The sequence below is a fragment of the Macrobrachium rosenbergii genome, chromosome 41 (assembly GCF_040412425.1).
Source record: "Macrobrachium rosenbergii isolate ZJJX-2024 chromosome 41, ASM4041242v1, whole genome shotgun sequence".
NCBI lineage: Eukaryota > Metazoa > Arthropoda > Malacostraca > Decapoda > Palaemonidae > Macrobrachium > Macrobrachium rosenbergii.
Window position 1 is genome coordinate 16047881 of NC_089781.1, and position 26239 is coordinate 16074119.

Genomic DNA, 26239 nt, shown 5'->3' on the forward strand with positions numbered 1-26239 from the left:
ATGAAATTCCTCCCCCCAGAGGATTAGTTATCCCAGGTTTGAATCCAATGATTTACAACAGGATAAATAATCTGCTATGACATTATCTGTTCCTGAAATGTGTTTAACTTTTGCATTGTACAGTTGCAGGCATAAAGACTACCTAGTCAGTCTCATATCATTATTTTTCATATTTTTAGTGTTGTGGTCCAACACTAAAATTTCTTCATTCCTAAGTCGGTTTACATACACTTCAAAATTTTTCAATGCTGTGATTAATGCTAACGTTTCTTTTTCGATTGTTGAGTTAGTCTTCTGATGCTTTTTCAACTTTGAAGACATGAAACATACTGGATGGAAGATTCTGTTGTCATCTTCTGGAAGTAGAACAGCTCCAATTCCACAGTTGGATGTATCAGATTGTATCACAAACTTTTTATTGAAGTCTGGAGCTTGAAGCACTGGTCTTGAAGTTAATATGGCTTTAACCTTCTCAAATGATTCTTGACACTCTGGAGTCCAAACAAACTTTCTTTTCGGACTGGTTAAGTCAGTTAAGGTAGCTACTATGGCTGAGAAATTCAGACAGAATCAACGATAAAGTCCAGCCAAGTCCAAAAATCTTTGTAGCTGTTTCCTCGTAGTAGGGGGTTTAGTCTTAGAGGTACCTTCTGCTTTAGCAAGAAGGACTTTTCCAACTTCAAATCCTAGATACTGAACAGGTGCCTTTCCAAACTCACTTTTTTTGTAAGTTGATTGTTAGTCCTGCTTCCCATACTTTCTTGAGCACTTTCCTTAATATCTTCAGATGTTCTTCCCATGTATTAGAATAAATCACAATGTCATCAGAGTATGCACCCACTCCTATTGATCCTAGCAGTGTATTGATACAGTCCAAAAGGAGTAATGAAAGCTGACAGTAACTTAGCATTCTCATCTAAGGAAATTTGATAATATCCTTTCAACATGTCTATCTTGGAAACAATTCGGCTTGCCCAATATTAATCAAGTAATTGATCAATAAGAGGCAAGGGATAATTGTCAGCCACACTGATGAAATTCAGTTTCCTATAATCAGTACACATCCTAAACGAGTCATCTGGTGTCTTCACTAACACACAAGGAGAACTATAATGACTTGAACTGGGTTCTGCTAATCCATGCTGCAGCAAATATTCAACTTCTTTCTTCAAAACATCTCGATGAAAAGGTGATAAATGATAAGCTCTCTGTTTAAAAGGTTTTCCATCTTCTCTGATCTTTATCTCATGCTTTGTCAGATTGGTACGCGTAGGTACATCTGCAAAAATTTCAGGGAAACTTTGAATCACCTCACTTAATTCCTTACTTTGCACAACACTCAGATGTTTTAATTTATCTTTCAAATTTTCCAATACTGAAGAATTGTTTATCTTGCTTTCAGCTCCCAGTTCGTAGCCATCATCTTCCTCTGTAGATGAAGTTGTTTGTGTTATTGACACTATTTCAGTTTTAGTCTCTGAGAAGTAAGGTTTCTAAAGATTCACATGTATCTTCCTCTGTCATTTCCTTCTTCCTGACGTTTCAGTCACATAAGTTCGATCTTTTTTAACTGGTAAGAACACTTGAACTTACTGTCCTACACTAAAATTTCTTAGCTTAGTCGTAGCATCATATTTTCTTCTCATTTTCTCTTGACTTATTTCCAGATTTTCTAAAGAGAAGTTCCTAAGTTCTCTTAACATTTTCCTCAAGTTCTTCACATATTCTCCTTGGATTTCCTCTTGATTTTCTTTCCAATTTTCTGCAAGAATGTTCAATGAACCTCTAAGGTCTCGACCAAAAATCATTTCATTTGGTGAACATCCCATACTTTCTTGATAAGCATTCCTAACTTCAAATAACATCAAGGGTGAACCAGCATCCCATTCTCTTCCTGATTCATTACAATACTTAGTTAACTTACTTTTCAATGTCTGGTGGAACCTTTCCAAGGCTCCTTGAGTCTCTGGATGATAAGCAATTGATAACTGTTGTTTTACTCCTAACAAGTTCTTCACATCCTGGAATAATTTTGAAGTAAAGTTCGTTCCTCTATCACTTTGCATAATTTCTGGTATTCCAGACTTGGAGAAAAACTCCACCAGCTTCTCAGCAATTACCTTTGCACTTATACTTCTTACAGGAATCGCCTCAGGATACATAGTCACTGGACACATTAATGTCAGCAAATATTCATTTCCTTTGTTTTCGGAAGCGGCCCAACCACATCTATAATCGCCTTGCTAAAAGGTTCTCCTCTAACTTCTATGGGTTGTAGGGGTGCTTTCTGAATGGTTTCATTCGGTTTTCCAGCTATTTGGCATGTGTGACACTCTCTAAAAAATCTGCTAACATCCTTGTGAAGTCCAGGCCAGAAAAAATACTTTATAGTCTTCTCAACAGTCTTCCTGATTCCCATACGTCCAGGCTCATTCGCTACTGCTACAGCTTTCTTCTTCAGTGGATATGGAATCAAAATTTGATGATATTCACCCCATTCAGTATCTGCAGGTCGATGTTTCCTCATTAGCAATCCTTCCTTTAGACAATAACAGGTAGGAGTTTGTTGCATCTCTTCTTGATCAACAACTCTGAAGAACAGATCAGCCAACGTTGTATCCCTCTTTTTGAGTACCATTAGCTTCTCTCTAGTCACTTGGCCAACTTCAAGGGCTGAACTCTCCGTATCTGCTAACTCTGCTTCTGTAGTTTCACTACTATCTTCAGGAACACTTTGACTACCCGGAGTCTCATCAATAACAACAGGATCCTCTTCTTCTTGGGAAATCTCTTCATTACTAACACTAGGGGAAACTTCACTTTCCTGGAACAGCTCTTCTAAGCTCAAAGATCCTTCACTTGATCCTTCTAGTGCAGGTAAATCCTCAGTTTCTTCACTTGCAAACATAGTTCCCTTCATACTCCTGGTAGTTACATAACTTGGGAACAGGTGGGGGTTTTTCTTCTCTAAATCTACCGTAGAACTAATCCTTAACAGCTTGCCTGTCACTATAGGACAAGGAACAAATGGTACACCACCAACTTCATTACCCAGTAAAACATGCACACCTTCAACAGTTAGTGAGTCCTTTACAGCAAAATCAACATTTCCTGTCACCAATTCACAGGACAGGTGCAAGCAACATATAGGAGTTACCTCTTCTCCTCCTATACCCTTCAAAATAACTGAATTTCCGGTGAAATTCTTCTCCAACTGTGGGTGGGCACCACGAACTACCACACTATGGTTACTCCCCGTATCACGTAATACCTTGACTGGTACCTGCACACTCCCTCCTTGAGTTGTCAGCGTACCTTCATAGATATATGGCTTAAAAGCCTCCAAGCTGCTCAGCCACTCACTGCTTGAAGTTACATTTCCACTGGTTGCTAAACACTCTGCTTGTTTAGTCTCAGTCTTCCCAACTGTCTCAGTCTTCCCCACACTGCTCTTCATAGTTTGCTTCACCTGGTTACCTTTAACCACTTGACCAACTGGTTTGGTCTGCTGTTGTGTTTGATAACACTCTCTACTGTAGTGCCCTACTCTTCCACACTTGTAGCAGACAATATTAGTCTTCTGTATCTGTCTTGAGAACAGACTGGATGATGAAGATTTAACATTCATTTGCTGAGGGTGTTACCTGGCTTTGTACTGGCATAGCCACTAGGAGGATTTCCAGTTGTAATGCTCCTGAAATTTGAATGAGACCTGAAACCTGTGCGTTGTTGGTTCTGGTACTTGACATTATAATTTCTTTTACTACAAATGCTATTATAATTCTCACACAATGTAGCAGCTTTGTCAAGTTTCTTAACCTCTCTCTCTCTCTCTTAAATAGGCTCTTATGTGTTCAGGAATTCCTCTAAGATATTGTTCTAGGACTACTAACTCCTCAAGTTCGTCCATAGATTTAACTTTAGCAGCCTCCAACCATCGTTTAAAACATCTTCTTACTTTGTAGGCATAATCCAAGAAAGTTATCTTGTCATCCTTTCTCGAAGATCTGAATCTTTCATTATAATATTCAGGGGTCATATGGTAAACTTGTAGCACATTGTGTTTGAGTACCTTGTACTCTTTACACTGATCAGCTGATAAGGCTAAATAGGCACTCTTCTTCCTTTACCAATGAGAACACTCTGTAACAAGACTGACCATTTATCCTCTGGCCATCCCATACCTGAAGTCACTTTTTCAAGGTGATCAAAAAACTCATCTGGAGCTTCTTCTGTAAACTTTGGAATTAACTTCTGTACTCTTACTACATCAAATACAGGGTCTGAATTGCCTTGAGCAGGGTTAGACTGTTACAGGTAACTTGGAGTGGGCTTCTATCAATTTCATCTCTCATGTCATGCTCTCTATCTTTCCACTTTTGCTCTTTCTCTTTCTTCTTCTGCTGCTTTTTCTTCTTCTTTTTCTTTTCTTTCTCTTTTCTCTCTATCTTCTCTTCCTCTTTCAGCCTGTATTTTCTCGCTTTCAGCCTGCATCTTCAGCTTAATCAAATTTTCTTCTGCTCCAATGCATCTAAGCTCTGCTTCTATATCACTTTTCTCTTTCTTTTGCTCATGTTTATTTTATAGATTCTGCCTCAGCTGCATTCAACAACTCTTGTGCCTCTCCTAACTCTTCATCTGTTTTACCAGAATCCATCAATGCTTGGACTGCAATACATCTGATTTGTGCCTTAATCATACCACTAGACACATTACCCCCACATGCCACTGCTAAAGCAGTCCACTGTGCCTCAGTCGGGTTGGATTCAGATAACTCTTGGATGGAAGGAGCTGCTAAAAACTTCTGAACATTGAACAGAGCCATTTTCTCTAAGCTACTCAACTAAATAACTCACAATACAAAGCAAAAAATAACTATGTGGTCACTCTCCTATCAAAATATATCCCTAACACCACCAGTATAAACCCTAAACCAGAGTGATATTTTGTTTTGTTCCCGGGTCTGGGCACCAAATAATATTGTCATGATGCGTACCAAGTACCTGATTATTACACAACTAATTTCAAAATTCAAAAATTTACCTCACTTCAGCCAGATACCTGAACTCTCATAAGAATAGGAAATTATGACTGAGTACTCTAAAGGTAACAGTGATACCTAAAAAACTTATTAATCACTTGAAAAAATCAAACTCAGTTTATCAGAATATGTGTGAGGTATCAACAATTAAACTAGAACTATTCTAGAGTAAAAGGGCATCACTCCATCAAATAACTTTATCAGAAATTTAAATTAATCAAGCAAAATTTAAACTATCAAGAATTACTCAAGATTTGAAAAGAAAATCTTAATAAATGAAAATTAAATCGAGTATGCAATGTCAAATTACAAAGAAATATTTAAAATGCTACATAAATAAATATTACATCACAAACAAAAAAATGTGAAAATATGAAAAAATTAAAGTATACCTTAGTTTAACCAGACCACTGAGCTGATTAACAGCTCTTCTATGAAGGGATTGCAAAGACAAGAATACACAAAAGATTTATCAGTAATAATTTCACTAAGGCAAAATTTCCCTAACTTATTATACCATGGTATTAATAAGTAAAATTCACGTTACCCTACACAAACTTGTGAAAACCTCTGTAAAATCCCTTTGCAGCTGTGCTAATTTCACAAAACACACTTTTTTTACCAGGCACCGTTACAAATTAAATAATTTTACTAAATTCAGACCTCAAAAGTTAATACTAATACCAGTGACAAACAAAGAGAGAGAGAGAGAGAGAACCAAACTGATTGGTCTCAGAAATAAGAATGAACAGATTTTTGGGATTCCAGTAGAAATTCAACAGTCACATGACATCATTAAGGCATTTGGGTACGAAACACGACAAAAGCTCTGGAAGCAGCGAGGTAACGTCATTAAGGCATTTTGGGTGCGAGATATGAGAGTTCTAGAAGAAGGAAGCAAAACGTTTTAAACTGCAATCTCACCAAACTTGACGTAACTGATCAGAACATGTATTCTTTCTCTCAAAGTGGCATACAGGACTCGAACAATGTACGTAATAATGCAAAATCACTCCTCTTATTCATGTACGCGACAAATCTTTTACAGAAACCTCTACACGACCGAAACATACAGCAATCAGCTAATTATGATTGACGTGTTTTATTAACAAGACAAAAAACTGAGTTGATTTCCTGAACGAACCGCAATTGTTATTCCAAACTGTCCTCACGTTAACCCAAAACAAAGCGCTCTCTCTTATCTCAACTGATGACAATTGAAATGAAACAAGTTCCCACTAGGACACACGTGTTCCTTATACTACGCTTTTATCAAGAAAGATATTATTCATTCTAAGTTATGTTATTAAGTCATCTAAAGCATTAATTCTTTTGAGATCTGTTATGATATTTCAATAATAATTATTATTACACATAAGACATGATAAATAAAAGAGTAAATATATCAAAATTATAGGAGGATAGGCTATATGTATTACAAGGCAGCATCATGAAAAAAAATACATACATATATATATATATATATATATATATATATATATATATATATATATATATATATATATATATATATATATATATATATATATATATATATATATATATATATATATATATATATATATATATATATATATATATAGATGAATAGATAGATATATAGATAGGCAGGTGAACTACAACGAAGTAACTCATTAATATTTCGTAAGGTTGAACGAGGTATCTACCACCTTACAACAAGCGCAAATAGTCTCCAAGATCCCTTATTCTTTACTTATTCGTAAGACATTAACAACTGTGCCACTAAAAGTCTGTAAGATAGACTACGTCATACGTATTTTGTTATATTATTATAAACAATAGCTCAGAGAACGCCCCCAGTCAACAACATCCAACAACCCGGGTAACATTTAAAAATGAAGGTTATCGCTCCGCGCCTTGCCTCACTCCGTGTCGTAATCGGTCGGTCGGTCGGCGCTGGGAAAAATGAGGTAACGAGAAACTTACCTAACTTGTATCTCGTTCGAGTTACTCAGTCTATAAGAATAGCACCAGCAGCAGCGTGACCTCGATCTATCTCCGACATGATCACGAAAGTTACCTGCCAACGAACGCCTCCGCCCGCCTCCTCGGTGCTGTTTGTTTTTGTTTGGCTTCGCGAACTGAAAGGTTTCGAGAAAAGTATTCGTAGTTTATGGTGGTCGTTCATTTAGGTGTTGCGTTTGAGGATTTGTTCTTTGCGATAATTACTGTTTTTTTTTTTTTTACTGCATGAAAGGTTTCTACTTCGCAGTTATAGTTGCTATATGAATTCCCTGATAGGATTATTGCTTTATAAACTGTCTGAAAGGATTTATACTTTCTGCAATTACTGTATAGTTACTTTATAAATTACCTGAAAGGATTATTGCTTTATTAACTGCTAGAAAGGATTTATGCGTTGCAATAATAGTTACTTTATAAATTACCTGAAAGGATTATTGCTTTATTAACTGCTAGAAAGGATTTATACGTTGCGATAATAGTTACTTTATAAATTACCTGAAAGGACTATTGCTTTATTAACTGCTAGACAGGATTTATACTTTGCAGTGATAGTTGATAGTTACTTTATAAATTACCTGAAAGGGGTATTGGTTTATGAAATGCTAAAAGGAGTAATACTTTGTAATTATAGTTGCTTCATAGATTACCTGAAAGGATTTTTGGTTTATAAAATGCCAGAAAGGATTTATACTCTACAGTAATAGTTACTTTATAAATTACCTGAAAGGATTACTGGTTTATAAACTGCCAGACAGGATTCATACATTGCAATTATAGTTAATTTATAAGTTACCTGAAAGGATTTTTGGTTTATAAAATGCCAGAAAGGATTTATACTTTGCAATTATAATCACTTTATAAATTACCTTGAAGAATTACTGGATTTATACTTTGCAATGATAGTTACTTTATAAATTACCTGAAAGGATTACTGGTTTATAAAATGCTAGACAGGATTCATACTTTGCAAGGAAGATTATAAATTACCTGAAAGGATGATTGTTTTACAAACTGCCAGAAAGGATTGGTACTTTGCAATTATAGTTTTATAAATAACCAGAAATGGGGATTGGTTTATAAACTGCCTAAAAGGTTTTATACTTGGCAATAATAATTGCATTATCAATTACTACAGTGATTTATACTTTGAAGTTATAGTTACTGTATAAATCACCTGAAAGGAGTATTGGTTTAATAAGGATTGGTACTTTGCAATAATTATTGTTTTATAAACTGCCTGAAAGCATTCATACTTTTCAAGGGTCATGAACTGTTTTATAAACTGCCAGAAAGTGTTTGTACTTTCAAGGGTCATGAACTGTCTCTTAAACTACCAGAAAGCATTTATACTTTTCAAGGATCATGACCTGTCTCATAAACTGCATGAAAGCATTTATACTCTGTAAGGATCATGAACTGTTTTATAAACTAGAAAGGTGTAAGGATCATGAACTGTTTTATAAACTAGAAAGGATTAATACTTTGCAATAATTATACGTAATTAATTATATTATAGACTACCAGGAGGGGTTGATATTTTGCAAAGTTAATGAGGTGCTTCATGAAATGCCAGAAAGTATTTATACTTTCCCAAGGAAATGCATTGCTTTATAAACTGCTCGAAAGTATTCATGCTTTGAAAACATAATAAATGGTTTCATGATCGCCTGAAAGTATTTATGGAAAATTGATTATTATTTTATTTAAAAAAAAGCTACCAGAAAGGATTTATATTTTGCAAGGATCATGAATTTTTATAAACCAGAGAAAGGATTAATACTTTGCAATGATAATTATTTTATAGACTACCAGAAAGGGTTTATAGTTTGCAAAGATAATAAATGGTTTTATGACTACCAGAAAGGATTTATGCAAAAATGAATATTTCAAAAACTGCCAGAAAGGATTAAATTATACTTGGAAATTATTATTATTTTATAAACTGGTGACGTTGATAAATATGACAGATTAAAATGTCTTCATTACGACGAACAGAAAAAGTAAAGAAAAATTGCAAAAATCGAACAAATAACTGTAAAATATATTCTCGTCAAAATCATGGTTTAGAAAACCTGAGAAAATTTAGAAACCGTTAAAGAAACTTGACCTAAGCTTTGATGTAGAAAGCCTATATTGGTCAACAAACTTGATAACCTTCTCTTATACTGGAGATATTTTGCCTGTCATCGTCGTTCTAGTTTTTTTTTTTTTTTTTTTGCTTGCTTTCAGTGCTGCTTGAATTCATGGTTATTTAGTTTAGCCTATATATATACATACACATACTGTATATAGGCTATATATATAAAGGGCAACTCATATTTTATTAGGTTTATATATATATATATATATATATATATATATATATATATATATATATATATATATATATATATATATATATATATATATATATATATATATATATATATATATATATATATATATATTATATATATATATATATAAATATTGATTATATATAGTGTAATATATATATATATATATATATATATATATATATATATATATATATATATATATATATATATATATATATATATATATATAGAATATATATATGTATACATATAATTATATATATATTATATATATACTGTATATATATGAATATATATATAAGGATTAGATTTTACACGAAAATATATATATATATATATATATATATATATATATATATATATATATATATATATATATATATATATTTCGTGTAAAATATATTTTATATATATACACATACAGTATATACACAGTATATGAAAATGAGTACCATTTAACCCCCTTTAAAGATTCGGATACCCAGCCTCTCATTTTGGTCAGTTGCTGTGCAACAGTACTAGTAACCCCCACCCCACCCATTCCAGGTATCCCTTCCTCCCTAGTCACCCCCACCACCCCCACCCCACCCCTCGTGTGTCCCTGAGTCATTCGGCTCAGAAGTACCAAACGCGTGATGAGAAATCTCTAAACGAGAGAGCAAGCTTAGAGGAATGCTAAGTACCGATAATGGTACGACAACAAGGTATGGAGGTTTTTTGCAGTGCAGAAATCCTCATGGTACTCTTATAGTTTTGGGGATTGTAAGAGTTTAGCTTCCGTCTCACACTTTTTTATTTTTTATCAATTGTGTGTGAATGTCCTTCACTGTAAGGTGGTTTTTGTTATTATTATTATTAGTAGTAGTAGGTCTTTCTCCTCTAGATCGAGAACGGGATATGCTGTATATCAGTTCCACAATAATATTCAGTGGTGAATTATTGTTGATTTTTTAAAGAGTTACAAAAGCTTTCGAACCCTGTCCTGGGTTCATCTGAGACTGAAGATGAACCCAGGACAGGGTTTGAAAGCTTGGTAACTTTTTTTTAAATTAACAATAATTCACCACTGAATACTATTGTGGACCTGATATACAGATTATTATTATTATTATTATTATTATTATTATTATTATTATTATTATTATTATTATTATTATTATTATTAAAGGTTGCAAGGTCATGATAACAGAAAAGTCCTTTAGAATACATACTTGTGCACTTGAACACCTCAAACTTTCTTTGGAATTATATGTATGTCATATATATATATATATATATATATATATATATATATATATATATATATATATATATATATATATATATATATATATATATATATATATATATATATATATATATATATATATATATATATATATATATATATATATATATATATATATATATATATATATATATATATATATATATATATACAGTCAACACCAGTAATCAGTCATTACGGCGTAATGACTGAAATTTCAGTCATCACGCCGTAATGCACTTAGGGACATTTGATCCCCCAGGAGCTAGTACTAAACACAGCGAAATACATTTGACCCCAGGGACTAGTACTAAACCCGGCGAAACAGTGTAGGTGACTCACTGTTTCGCCGTGTTTAGCTACTAGCTCCCTAAGTGCATTACGCGTGATGACTGAAATTTCAGTCATACTGATTACGCATGTTGACTGTAACATATATATATATAATGACTGATTATATATATATTGACTGTAATATATATATATATATATATATATATATATATATATATATATATATATGGAAGTTAAAGACTAGGTAACGTAGGTAATGCTTGCGGGAGGCAGGATTTAACTAGGCCTGTGTCCGGACAAGACTTTTGTGCAACACGAAATGCAAGGAGAAAGTTTTAGCTTTTATTTTATTCCTTTTTTTTTTCTTCCTTTGCCTTGATGTGAGTTCAACTGCAACCGAAGGGGAGAGAGAGAGAGAGAGAGAGAGAGAGAGAGAGAGAGAGAGAGAGAGAGAGAGTTGTTTATAAACATGTATAAATTGAAAGTAAGGAGTGTGTGTGTGTGTGTGTGTGTGTGTGTGTGTGTGTGTGTGTGTGTGTGTGTGAGAGAGAGAGAGAAGAGAGAGAATTGTTTATAAACACGTATAAATTGAAAGTAAAGATTGTGTGCGAGTGTGTGTGTGTGTGTGTGTGTGTGTGAGAGAGAGAGATTGTTTTTAAAAACCTATAAATTGAAAGTAAGGTGTGTGTGAGAGAGAGAGAGAGAGGGGGAGAGAAAGAACGCTATTTGGAGACTTGAAACAAACTCGATTTCCTTGACTCTCCCGTCTAAGTGTGTTCGCCTTTCTAAGAGGACTGAGTCAATCCTTGGTGGACGTTCAGATTTCGTAACGATGTTCGTTTGTTTTTTTATTGTCCTTGTTTATATATTCGCTTTTCAGCTAAATTATAAATCTGTTTTTATTTATTTGTGTTCGGAAAATACTTATCAGAGTCTGTTAAATACGTAGGTGTCTGAAATTTGTGCTGTTGTTCATCTGTTACCAGAGGGGTCTACCTATTAAATCATAACTTTAATTACTGAAATATTTTTGACCTATTTATTTTTTCGTTTTTTAGCTTATTTATAAATCTCTTTTTATTCATTTATAGACAGATACTAACCACAGTCTGATAAATGCGTAGGTGTCTGAAATACTTTTAATTATTAATTATTAATTACCAGATGGGCGCACATAGTAAATCATAATTTTAATTATCCATTTATTTTTGGCCGACTTCTTTTTTTTTTTTTTTTGTCTCTGTGGCTGATGCATATTGCAAGATGACTTTCGTTCCTATTCAGGTCTCTACAATGCTACTGCACCAGACGTGTCCTTATAAATCTAGCTGGAGATAAACCTTACTTTCAGTTTGTACGCGTTTTATATACACTCTCTCTCTCTCTCTCTCTCTCTCTCTCTCTCTCTCTCTCTCTCTCTCTCTCTCTCTCTCTCTCAGAAACCTTCCTTTCAATTTGTACGTCTTTATAAACTCTCTCTCTCTCTCTCTCTCTCTCTCTCTCTCTCTCTCTCTCTCTCTCTCTCTCTCTCTCTCTCTCAATCCATACTTTCAATTTGTATATGTTTATAAACAATCTCTCTCTCTCTCTCTCTCTCTCTCTCACACACACACACACACACACACACACCGGAAATCCTTACTTTCAATTTGTATATGTTTATAAACAACTCTCTCTCTCTCTCTCTCTCTCTCTCTCTCTCTCTCTCTCTCTCTCTCTCTCTCTCTCTCTCTCTCTCTCTCTCTCTCTCTCTCTCTCTCAAAACCGTTACTTTCAATTTTTTCATGTATACAAACAACAGTCTCTCTCTCTCTCTCTCTCTCTCTCTCTCTCTCTCTCTCTCTCTCTCTCAAAACCTTCCTTTCAATTTGTACGTCTTTATAAATCTCTCTCTCTCTCTCTCTCTCTCTCTCTCTCTCTCTCTCTCTCTCTCTCTCTCTCTCTCTCAATCCATACTTTCAATTTGTATATGTTTATAAACAATCTCTCTCTCTCTCTCTCTCTCACACACACACACACACACACACACACAAATCCTTACTTTCAATTTGTATATGTTTATAAACAACTCTCTCTCTCTCTCTCTCTCTCTCTCTCTCTCTCTCTCTCTCTCTCTCTCTCTCTCTCTCTCTCTCAAAACCGTTACTTTCAATTTTTCATGTATACAAACAACAGTCTCTCTCTCTCTCTCTCTCTCTCTCTCTCTCTCTCTCTCTCTCTCTCTCTCTCTCTCTCTCTCTCTCACGCAAACCGTGCTTTTAATTTTTACATGTTGAGAAGGGGCAGTTTCTCTCTCTCTCTCTCTCTCTCTCTCTCTCTCTCTCTCTCTCTCTCTCTCTCTCTCTCTCTCTCTCATATGACTGAAATATATTTACTGTTAGGGAACTGGAAAGTGACAGTAGGACTAGAAAGTTATCTTACATGCATGTCTTCTGAAGATGGCAATAATTTTTTTACCACTTAGAAAAAAAATTAAAGACATGTAATATCCATTTACTAAGGAAATTTGAGTTCAGAGTTCGAGTGAAAGTAGTAAAGAAAGCACTCATTTGAAAGCACTGACGAAAATAACTGCTAATTATTAGACCAGTGCAGTTTTAGAATGTTCTGAAATTTCTAATGTTTTTAAGAGAGGAGCAAATTCTCCTCAATTTCAGGCGTGTCGGTTTTTATTTTCTACTCCGGCTTGTTTATTTATCTGTAACCTTCTCCTTGAATTTGTCTCTCCTTGCAGGTTGAGTTCCCTTGGGAGTCCTATTAGGTTTATAATCTGTTTTCTTCATAAGGGTTCTTGGGTTTATCATTGTTTTGTTCATAAGGGTTCAAGGGTTTATAATCTGTTTTGTTCATAAGGGTTCAAGAGTTTATAATCTTTTGTTCATAAGGATTCAAGGGTTTATAATTGTTTTCTTCATAAGGGTTCTTGGGTTTATGATCTGTTTTGTTTGAAAGGGTTCTTGGGTTTATAATCTCTTTTGTTGATAAGGGTTCTTGGGTTTATAATCTGTTTTGTTCATCAGGGTTCTTAGGTTTACAATCTGTTTTGTTCATAAGGGTTCTTGGGTTTACAGTTGTTTCATTCATAAGGGTTCTTGGGTTATAATCTGTTTTGTTGATAAGAGTTCTTGGATTTGTAATCTATTTTGTTCATAAGGGTTCTTGGATTTATAATCTGTTTTGTTCATATGGGTTCTTGGGTTTATAATCGGTTTTGTTGATAAGGGTTATTGGGTTTATAACCTGTTTTGTTGATAAGGGTTCTTGGGTTTATAATCTCTTTTGTTGATAAGGGTTCTTGGGTTTATAATCTGTTTTGTACATCAGGGTTCTTGGGTTTATAGTCTGTTTTGTTCATAATGGTTCTTGGGTTTACAATTGTTTCTTTCATAAGGGTTCTTGGGTTATAATCTGTTTTGTTGATAAGGGTTCCAGGATTTGTAATCTGTTTTGTTCATAAGGGTTCTTGGGTTTATAATTGTTTTGTTCATATGGGTTCTTGGGTTCATAACCTGTTTTGTTGATAAGGGTTCTTGGGTTTATAATCTGTTTTGTTCATAAGGGTTCAAGAGTTTATAATCTGTTTTTTCATATGGGTTCTTGGGATTATAATCTGCTTTGTTCATATGGGTTCTTGAGTTTATACTCGGTATTGTTGATAAGGGTTCTTGGGTTTATAGTCTGTTTTGTTGATAAGGGTTCTTGGGTTTATAATCTTTTGTTTATAAGGGTTCTTGGATTTATAATTGTTTTGTAAATATGGGTTCTTGGGTTTATAATCTGTTTTTGCCCATAATGTTCTTGGGTTTATAATCTGTTTTGTTCACTAGGGTTCTTGGCTTTATAATCTGTTTTGTTGATAAGGGTTCTTGGGTTTATAATCTGTTTTGCTCACTAGGGTTCTTGGGTTAATAATCTGTTTTGTTCACTAGGGTTCTTGGCTTTATAATCTGTTTTGTTGATAAGGGTTCTTGGGTTTATAATCTGTTTTGCTCACTAGGGTTCTTGGGTTAATAATCTGTTTTGTTCGTATGGGTTCTTCATTTTATAGTCTGTTTTGTTAATAAGAGTTCTTGCGTTTATAATCTGTTTTTTTGATATGGGTTCTTGGGTTTATAATCTGTTTAGTTCGTAAGGGTTCTTGGATTTATAATCTGTTTTGTTGATAGGGGTTCTTGGGATTTATAATCTGTTTCGTTGATACCGGTTCTTGGGTTTATAATCTGTTTTGTTGATAAGGGTTGTTGGGTTTATAATCTGTTTTGTTGAGAAGGGTTCTTGGGTTTATAATTTGTTTTGTTCATAAGAGTTCTTGGGTTCATAATCTGTTTTGCTGATAGGGTTCTTGGGTTTATAATCTGTTTTGTTCATATGGGTTCTTGGGTTTATAATCTGTTTTGTCCATAAGGGTCCTTGGGTTTATAATCTGTTTTGTTGATAAGGGTTCTTGGGTTTATAATCTGTTTTGTTGATAAAGGTTTTTGGTTTTATCATCTGTTTTGTCCATAAGGGTTCTTGTGTTTATAATCTTTTGTTCATATGGGTTCTTGGGTTTATAATCTGTTTTGTTCGTAAGGGTTCTTGGCTTTATAATCTGTTTTGTTCATAAGGGTTATTGGGTTTATAATCTGCTTTGTTCATATGGGTTCTTGAGTTTATCATCTGTTTTGTTCATCTGGGTTCTTGGTTTTATAGTCTGTTTTGCCCACAAGGGTTCTTGGGCTTATAATCTTTTGTTCACTAGGGTTCTTGGGTTTATAATCTGTTTTGTTCATAAGGGCTCTTGGGTTTATAATTGTTTGGTTCATAAGGGTTCTTGGGTTTATAATCTGTTTTGTTCATATGGGTTCTTGGGTTTATAATCTGTTTTTGCCCATAAGGGTTCTTGGGTTTATAATCTGTTTTGTTCACTAGGGTTCTTGGGTTTATAATCTGTTTTGTTGATAAGGGTTCTTGGGTTTATAATCTGTTTTGCTCACTAGGGTTCTTGGGTTAATAATCTGTTTTGTTCGTATGGGTTCTTCATTTTATAATCTGTTTTGTTAATAAGAGTTCTTGCGTGTATAATCTGTTTTGTTGATATGGGTTCTTTGGTTTATAATCTGTTTAGTTCGTAAGGGTTCTTGGGTTTATAATCTGTTTTGTTGATAGGGGTTCTTGGGTTTATAATCTGTTTCGTTGATACCGATTTTGGGTTTATAATTTGTTTTGTTGATAAGGGTTGTTGGGTTTATAACCTGTTTTGTTGATAATGGTTCTTAGGTTTATAATTTGTTTTGTTTATAAGAGTTCTTGGGTTTATAATCTGTTTTGCTGATAGGGTTCTTTGGTTAATAATCTGTTTTGCTGGTAGGGTTCTTGGGTTTATAATCTGTTTTGTTCATATGGGTTCTTGGGTTTATAATCTGTTTTATCCATAAGGGTCCTTGGGTTTAAAATCTGTTTTGTTGATAAGGGTTCTTGGGTTTATAATCTGTTTTGTTGATAAAGGTTTTTGGTTTTATCATTTGTTTTGTCTATAAGGGTTCTTGGGTTTATAATCTGTTCTGTCCATAAGGGTTTTTGAGGTTATAATCTGTTTTGCTCATATGGTTCTTGGGTTTATAATCTGTTTTGTCCAGAAGGGTTCTTGGTTTTATCATCTGTTTTGTTGATAAGGGTTCTTGGGTTTTTTATCTGTTCTGTCCATAAGGGTTCTTGGGTTTATAATCTGTTCTGTCCATAAGGGTCCTTTGGTCTATAATATGTTCTGTCCATAATGGTTCTTGGGTTTATAATCTGTTCTTTCCATAAGGGTTCTTGGGTTATAATCTGTTTGGTTCATATTGGTTCTTGGTTTTATAATCTGTTTTGTTGGGAAGTTTTCTTGGGTTTATAATCTGTTTTGTTCGTAAGAGTTCTTGTTTTTATATAAGTCTGTTTTGTTCATATGGGTTCTTGGGTTTATAATATGTTTTGTTCATAAGGGTCCTTGAGTTTATAGTCTGTTTTGATAATAAGGGTTCAAGGGTTTATAATCTGTTTTCTTCATAAGGGTTCTAGGGTTTATAATTTTGTGTTGTTCGTAAGAGTTCTTGGGTTTATAATCTGTTTTGCTGAAAGGGTTCTTGGGTTTATAATCAGTTTTGTTCATAAGGGTTCTTGGGTTTATAATCTGTTTTGCTGAAAGGGTTCTTGGGTATAATTATAATCTGTTTTGTTGACAAGGGGTTCTTGGTTGTATCATCTGTTTTGTTGATAAGGGTTCTTAGGTTTATGATCTATTCTGTCCATAAGGGTTTTTGGGGTTATAATCTGTTTTGCTCATATGGTTCTTGGGTTTATAATCTGTTTTGTCCATAAGGGTTATTGGTATTATAATCTGTTTTGTTGATGAGGGTTCTTGGGTTTATAATCTGTTCTGTCCATAAGGGCTCTTGGGTTTATAATCTGTGTGGTTCATGTTGGTTCTTGGGTTTATAATCGATATTGTTCATAAGAGATCTTGGGTTTATAATCTGTTTTGTCCATAAGGGTTCTTGGCTTTATAATCTGTTTTGTTGATAAGGGTTCTTCGTTTTATAATCTGTTTTGTTCATATGGGTTCTTGAGGTTTATAATCTGTTTTGTTGATAGGGCTCTTGGGTTTATAATCTGCTGTGTTCGCTAGGGTTCTTGGGTTTATAATCTGTTTCGTTCATAAGGGTTCTTGGGTTTATAATTTTTTTCATAAGATTTCTTCTGTTTATAATCTGTTTTGTTCATATGGGCTCTTGGGTTTTAATTTGTTTTGTTCGTATGGGTTCTTGGATTTATAATCTGTTTTGTGCATAAGGTTCCTTTGGTTTATATAAGTCTGTTTTGTTCTTAAGGGTTCTTTGGTTTATAATCTGTGTTGTTCGTAAGGGTCCTTGGGTTTATAGTCTGTTTTGTTCATAAGGGTTCTTGGGTTTATAATCTGTTTTGTCCATAAGTGTTCTTGGGTTTATAATCTGTTTTGTTCATAAGGGTTCTTGTGTTTATAATCTGCTTTGTTCGCAAGGGTTCTTGGGTTTATAATCTGTTTTGTTCACAAGGGTTCTTGGCTTGATAATCTGTTCTGTCCATAAGAGTTCTTGGGTTTATAATCTGTTTTGTTTATAAGGGTTCTTGGGTTTATAATCTGTTTTGTTGATGAGGGTTCTTGTGTTTATAATCTGTTTTGTTCATATGGGTTACTGGGTTTATAATATGTTTTGTTCATAGGGGTCCTTGGGTTTATAATGTTTTGTTCATAAGGGTTCTTCGTTTTATAATCTGTTTTGTCCATAAAGGTTCTTGGGTTCATAATCTGTTTAGTTGATAAGGGTTCTTGCGTTTATAATCTGTTTTGTTCATATGGGTTCTTGGGTTTATAATCTGTTTTGTTCGCAAGGGTTCTTGGGTTTATAATCTGTTCTTTCCATAAGTGTTCTTGGGTTTATAATATGTTTGTTTATAGGGGTTCTTGGGTTTATAAAATGTTTTGTTGGTAAGGGTTCTTTCGTTTATAATCTGTTTTGTTCGTAAGAGTTCTTGGGTTTATCATCTGTTTTGTTGATAAAGGTTCTTGGGTTTATAATGTTTTGTTTATAGGGGTTCTTCGGTTTATAATCTGTTTTGTTCATAAGGGTTCTTGGGTTTACAATCTGTTTTGTTCATAAGGGTTCTTTGGTTTATAATCTGTGTTGTTCGTAAGGATTCTTGGGTTTATAATCTGTTTTGTTGATAAGAGTTCTTGTGTTTATAATCTGTTTAGTTCGTAATGGTTCTTGGGTTTATAATCTGTGTTGTTTATAAGTGTTCTTGGGTTTATAATCTGTTTTGTTGATGAGGGTTCTTGGGTTTATAATCTGTCTTGTTCGTAAGGGTTTTCAGCTGAAGATTTAATATTGAAAGACAGAGTTGCCTTATCAGAACATAAAGGTAGAAAAACACACCAGTGGTTCCCTCTCTCAAAGTTTATGACCTAAATCAGACCCTGAGGAAACCAGCACGATTCAGGTCAAGATTTCCCTGTTGTCAAATGACCATGGAATATCATTAACACTCTTTCTTAGTTCCAGAGAGAGAGAGAGAGAGAGAGAGAATCGTAACATCAGAAAGCAAAAAGTCCCTATTATGAGAGAGAGAGAGAGAGAGAGAGAGAGAGAGAGAGAGAGAGAGAGAGAGAGAGAGAGAGAGAGAGAGAGAGAGAGAGGGAGAGATAATACAGTCGTAACATCGGAAAGCAAAAAGTCCTTTACACACACACACACACACACACAGAGAGAGAGAGAGAGAGAGAGAGAGAGAGATAACACAATCGTAACATCAGAAAGCAGAGAGAGAGAGAGAGAGAGAGAGAGAGAGAGAGAGAGAGAGAGAGAGAGAGAGAGAGAACACAATCATAACATGAGAGAGCAAAATGTCCCTTTGATAACACCTTGTTTATATAACACAGCATTATCACTTCATTTTGGCAGATTTTACTTAAAATTTACCTTAAAACAAAAACGGAAACCTGCCTTATCTAAAAGTCATAATCATGTCACAATCAGTTCATAATGAGGTCAATGGCTCGCGACCTGTGTCGCCTTGACTTTCAAATTATACTTATTACGTCCAGTATTGCTTAGTCATCCTTTTGGCGTTGGGCATTCCAGCTTCTGCTAGTTTGGTCTTAATGTTGAATGATGTCGAGGGCATTTGGTTCTGAAACTATCAGCTAGTAATCTAGAATGGGAGCAGTTTCCCATTGCATTCTGGGAGATCAGTCTGAATGGGAGATGCAAATGTTCACTGGGAGATAAAAAAAAAAAAAATATCCAATGGTAGACAGTCTTTAATTTGGATACTTTACGGGACAAAATATGAAAATAATATAATAAATATAACTTTGGATGTTCACAGAGCCACATCCAAATATGAATTACATGCCATTTTATATATGTATATAGTATATATATACTGTACATATGTGTTTATATATGTATATACCGTATGTGTATATATACATATACACATGTATATAAGTATACATGTATGCATATATATATGCATACATGTATATTTATGTATATATGAGTGTGTATATATATGCATCATACATATATATATATATATATATATATATATATATATATATATATATATATATATATATATATATATATATATATATATATATATATATATATAATTATATATATATATATATATATATATATGAAACAACAATCATCAAATATTTTATTATACACTTCAAGATATGAAACAACAATCATCAAATATTTTATTTACCTTCAAGATAAAATGAAGCTTTCAGTCCCTTAACACTTTCATTTCATACCATCTCTCCATTAATTTGCTTAAGCAGCATTCATTAAACCCAAGGTTTCATAGCTTTCATCCTGTGTCCAAAGTAGACTGTACCCTAAATTCTCTGTACCCTAAAATAGTTCAGGTCCTCCCAAAGGGGTCCTTTTTGCAGGGTGATAGTTTTTCTTTGCTGCGAAGGATTCTTTAAAAAAGGATTCCTTTATAAAATTGGACTTTTCAAAAGTCAAAAAGATAAGTTATTCTTAGCTCTTTTATTTCTGTCAAAGTGATAGATGATCTGGTCCGGAATTATATAGGTAGCTAAATACAAAGCTTGTGAATTTCATAATTCATATGTAATATCTATGTCTCTGTTATCTATTAATCTATCTATATATGTTGTATATATATATATATATATATATATATATATATATATATATATATATATATATATATATATATATATATATATATATATATATATATATATATATATATATATATATATATATATATTATAGATAAACCTTGATAGTCAAATGATCAAAGTTTACTGTCTGTCACTTTAACTAAACCGAATGCCCAGGCCAGAATCCTGGCCGGGCCAGATGCATTTACCGGCAGTAATTTTCCTTGTGTGCAAGTTATTCCACAGGTATGGTAAATTTGGTATTAAATGATATTTGAGGGTTTTTGTATATAATGTATACATATGTATATATATGTATATTTATTTATTTATTAATTTATATATAAAATTATATATATGTGTGTGTGTGTGTTTGTTTGAGACGTCAAGAAAAAACATCAGGAAAAACTCCCAAGCCTTTAGGGCAAGGTTTGCTAACTGTTACATCATCACAGCCACGTAACTCACTCGTAACAGGCTTCAAGAATGCGTAACAGGTTGCAAATCAGACTTTTATGTGGTTTCGGGAACTTGTTTTTTTTATAACCAATGAAGTTTTATAGCTTGATGAGCCAGGATTCATCCGCAATATATTCGTTCGGACACATGAATGTTTATGGATTTTACTTTGAATTTTATGTCTCTACTCCCGTAAGGGGGTGTTAGTGCCGTCAGTGCACCTCACGCGGTGCGCTGTAGGCATTACTTAAGGTTCTTTGCAGCGTCCCTTTGGCTCCTAAATGCAACACCTTTCATTCCTTTTACTGTACCTCTGTTCTTATTTTCTTTCTTCCATCCTACTTTCCACCTTCTTCTAATAATTGTTTCCTCCTGTTAAGCCTTTCAAACCTTTCGATATTCAATTTCCCTCTGCGCTGAATGACCTCATAGGTTCCAGAGTTTGTCCTTGGGACAAAATTCTACATTCCATTCCATCAAACATTTCACACGCGCTTAGGCGATCCTGGGGAAAATGATACAACCACCTTCTTGTAAGAGTTTATTTTGTTTACGAAACTAAGTTTCCTAAGAACTGACAGAATCAGCGACCCTACAGAGATTATTAAATCTTTATAATAGAGAAACAAGAACATGCGGATATCTACAAAGTCTACATGGTTGAAGCTTATACACAAAAACTCGCTCTTCAAGCCACACAGGTTTTTTATATAAGGATTGACTGTATTCAGTTTAATTTTCCAAAGTTTTTTATATATAAGAAAGAGGTTTAGGTGTGTTTTTTTCATTTGTTATGGAATAGGAACTTTTAGCATCAAGTAGGGAAAGGTTTTTAATACATAAAAAAAGAGGTTTAGGTTTGTTTTTTATTTTCTATGGAATAGGAACTTTTAGCATCAATTTGGGAAAGGTTTTTAATATATAAAAAAGAGGGTTAGGTTTGTTTTTTATGTATTATGGAATAGGAACTTTTAGCATCCATTTGGGAAAGGTTTTAATATATAAATAAGAGGGTTAGGTTTGTTTTTTATTTATTATGGAATGGGGACATTTAGCATCGATTTGGGAGAGTTTTACGTATATGGAAAAAGAGGTTTAGCTGTGGTGTGTTTTTTTATTGCTAATGCCATAGACATAAGCATATTTCAGTATCAAATTTGGGAACCAAAATCCTATCGCAAAACGCCACTAGCAAATGTGACATCATCCAGACAATAATTTACATGTTACTGAATTGAGCTAATGCTTTTGAGATCACTCAAGATCGAATGCTGCTTGCACCAGAAGATGGTTTGTTGCAAGTTTTAGCAATTACAGTAGTCATTATTTAAGGTTCTTTGCAGCGTGCCTTCGGCCCTTAGCTGCAACCCCTTTCATTCCTTTGACTGTACCTCCGTTCATAGTCTCTTTCTTCCATCTAACTCCTACTGTTACACCTCCCAGACTTGCTTTATTCTCAATTTCCCTTTCAGCGGTGAATGACCTCATAGGTCCCAGCGCTTGGCCTTTGGCCTAAATTTTATATTTCATTAATTCATTAGAAGTGTGGCCAAAATCGTGCGAACTTAGGCGAATTTTTATAGTAAAAGCTTACTTTCTACAACTAATTCAATAGGTATAAGGAATGCAATAGGCAACTCTAATTTTTTTCTTCTACAAAGATGCACAATGACACATATATATATTATATATATACATACATATATATATATATATATATATATATATATATATATATATATATATATATATATATATATATATATATATATATATATATACTGTATATAAATGCAAGTCTAAAAATAAATCTTTTGAGTATCAAAATGGGTAATGTGACAAATTTAAATTTAAGAATAGATAATTTTGGATATATTCATTGATGCCACACCCAGTTTTTTGCCAATTAAATTGTTATATGAAGATATATATATATATATATATATATATATATATATATATATATATATATATATATATATATATATATATATATATTATGTATGTATATATATATATATATGCCCCGCTTCCATGGTCACTACATATTCATACAATACCCAGTAACGTCCCAATTCTTGCAACTATTACAAGACTTTTCACAACACATAAAACAAAAAAGAATGAGGTGCTCGTGAAACAGTAGCATTACTGAGTCAAATGATTGCACATTTTTTACCAAAGACTTTTACAAACTTCAAAGCTTCACTTAGTGACGCTTAGAAACTATTGAAGGAAATGGTGGTTTTTACAAGGGAGAGGGAAGGGGGGAGAGAGGGGTATGTTCCTTTGGCCCTCACTCCCAATATGACTTGTCAAGGTATTCCTTCAAAGAACTGTGAGCCGAAAGGCTCTATCCTTTGAAGGACCTCGGCTACGCTTCTAAGGATACGCTTTGAAATTCGTAAATATGCCTTGGAATAATCAGACAATAACTGAAGTTATCTACTTCTTCTTGGATTTATTTTAACCTGGCTTTTTGCCAGCACGGACTCTCGCTCCTTAGCAGCCCGTAATGGAAGCTATCTGTCTAAATAGTTACCTTTGTGGTTGGTTGAAGAACAGTTGACAAACTATAAAAATACATCTGCTATTCACATGTAACCCCATCAATCAGATAGAAGGCAAAACACTTGAATCACTCCATTTTTGAAGATCGTTACTTGCTCTCTTTTTGGGGAAAAACAATGACGAGAAGATATAAAATCACAGACTATACACGTGAGAAGGTGAAGGTTGTATATAAACATTGTTTATCTGGCGTACTGGGCGATGAGAGACGAAATCTCTTCTTCCTTTCCTGGGTAAGGAAGCGTGTTGTTCCCGCCATCTGTTGGGAGAAATAGTAAAAAATGTTAGTTCATCGGTTACTGATAAAAAGTAGATAACCCGAAAAGCAATGATTCGTTTATGCGTAATAGGAAATAAATGATTAGAAGACGCAATATGAATGCAAGAGGATAAAATTCTCTCTCTCTCTCTCTCTCTCTCTCTCTCTCTCTCTCTCTCTCTCTCTCTCTCTCTCTCAAAGAGTAATGACCACTTATTCATCCTCTCCTTCGCCGTGGTAGTTTCTTTTCTGTTGGTTGCTCCGAGCCCAGAGGCTCCCATCAGGCCACTTCCAACAACTTGGCATTAGGGTAAAAACCCTCTGCTGGCCAAAACCTCCCTAATCTAAACTAGCCACAGGGGAGAATGTTTAGTGGTATGAGTGATAAAGGAAGGGTTAAAAGCTGCTGAGCAGGACATAAACTAGGACCCTATTAGTTAGGTAACTTACAGGAGGAGGCTGCAACAGACTCTATCTATTCTTTTCAGCAGGGTTGACTAGCATAGATACTCACTGAAGGGGTACACAGATCAGAATCTAGTGGGAAATTTGTTAATTTATTTTTTTTTTCTTTTCTAGTAATTGATCTTTTCTTTCTGTATTGCTTATTACCTTTTGTTAGTTCTTTCAAATGAACACCATAATATTTTTTGGAAGCTTGAGGAATTTCAAGTCAGTGTCCCCTGTGGTGGGCTTGTTCCATATGAATAGAGTTCATCTTCTGAATAATAATAATAATAATAATAATAATAATAATAATAATAATAATAATAATTATTATTATTATTATTATTATTATTATTATTATTATTATTATTATTATTATTATTATTATTATTATTATTATTATTATAAGTTAAGTATATCTTAGTTTAACCAGACCACTGAGCTGGTTAACAGCTCTCCTAGGGCTGGCCCGAAGGATTAGACTTATTTTTACGTGGCTAAGAACCTACTGGTTACCTAGCAACAGGACCTACAGCTTATTGTGGAATCCGAACCACATTATGACGAGAAATGAATTTCTATCACCAGAAATAAATTCCTTTAATTCTTCTTTGGCGGCTCGGAGAGTCAAACGCTGGGCCAACAGCGTGCCAATAATTAATTATATATATATATATATATATATATATATATATATATATATATATATATATATATATATATATATATATATATGTGTGTGTGTGTGTGTATATATACATACATATATATATATACACCCCACACTATAAAAAGCACCCAGTCGAATAGGATGACTGATAGACAAAAAAAAATAATAATAATAATAATAATGGAGAAACAAATCAACAGTTATGTATGGGTATATGTATTTAAAAATGTATCTCCATAGACTGAAAAAGGGATCCTAACAGATGCCCGAAAACTCTCTGTAGAGATTTATTTTTAAATATATTTGTACCCATACATAATTGTTGATTTGTTTCTCCATTTCAAGACTCATGCTACTATGAGTATCTTTTAATTAAATAATAATAATAATAATAATAATAATAATAATAATAATAATAATAATAATAATAATAATAATACATGGTTCAGATGCACAACTGAAAATATCCAGAACCTTATCTCCAAGAATAGTAATCCCTTATCGGGTAGTCCCATCAGTGCACCTCATATGGCGCACTGTAGGCATTACTTAAAATTCTTTGCAGCGTCCCTTCGGCCCCTAGCTGCAACCCCTTTCATCATTCCTTTTAATGTACCTCCGTTCATGTTCTCTTTCGTCCAACTTACTTTTCCATCCTCTGCTAACAAATGTTTCACAGTGCCACTTTTTCCATCCTCCCCTAACAAATGTTTCACAGTGCCACTTTTTCCATCCTCTCCTAACAAATGTTTCACAGTACCACTTTTTCCATCCTCTCCTAACAAATGTTTCACAGTGCCACTTTTTCCATCCTCTTCTAACAAATGTTTCACAGTGCCACTTTTTCTCTCCTCTCCTAACAAATGTTTCACAGTGCCACTTTTTCCATCCTCTCCTAACAAATGTTTCACAGTGCCACTTTTTCCATCCTCTCCTAACAAATGTTTCACAGTGCCACTTTTTCCATCCTCTCCTAACAAATGTTTCACAGTGCCACTTTTTCCATCCTCTCCTAACAAATGTTTCACAGTGCCACTTTTTCCATCCTCTCCTAACAAATGTTTCACAGTGCCACTTTTTCCATCCTCTCCTAACTAATGTTTCACAGTGCCACTTTTTCCATCCTCTCCTAACAAATTTTTCACAGTGCCACTTTTTCTATCCTCTCCCAACAAATGT

The 26239-nt window shown here is 33.8% G+C and overlaps 2 protein-coding genes across 2 annotated transcripts in view; one reads left to right on the top strand and one right to left on the bottom strand.

Annotated features, from left to right (window-relative positions):
* Positions 1-26239, top strand: part of LOC136826668 (coiled-coil domain-containing protein 39-like) — a 139394-nt gene that overhangs the window by 10394 nt on the left and 102761 nt on the right. The window lies entirely within an intron of this gene.
* The window catches only part of LOC136826667 (solute carrier family 53 member 1-like), a 73121-nt gene continuing 70597 nt past the window's right edge, over positions 23716-26239 (bottom strand). Inside the window, exon 15 of the mRNA XM_067084022.1 lies at positions 23716-23943. Coding sequence (XP_066940123.1) covers positions 23867-23943 — 77 coding nt within the window. The 3' untranslated portion in view covers positions 23716-23866. The remainder of the gene's footprint in view (positions 23944-26239) is intronic.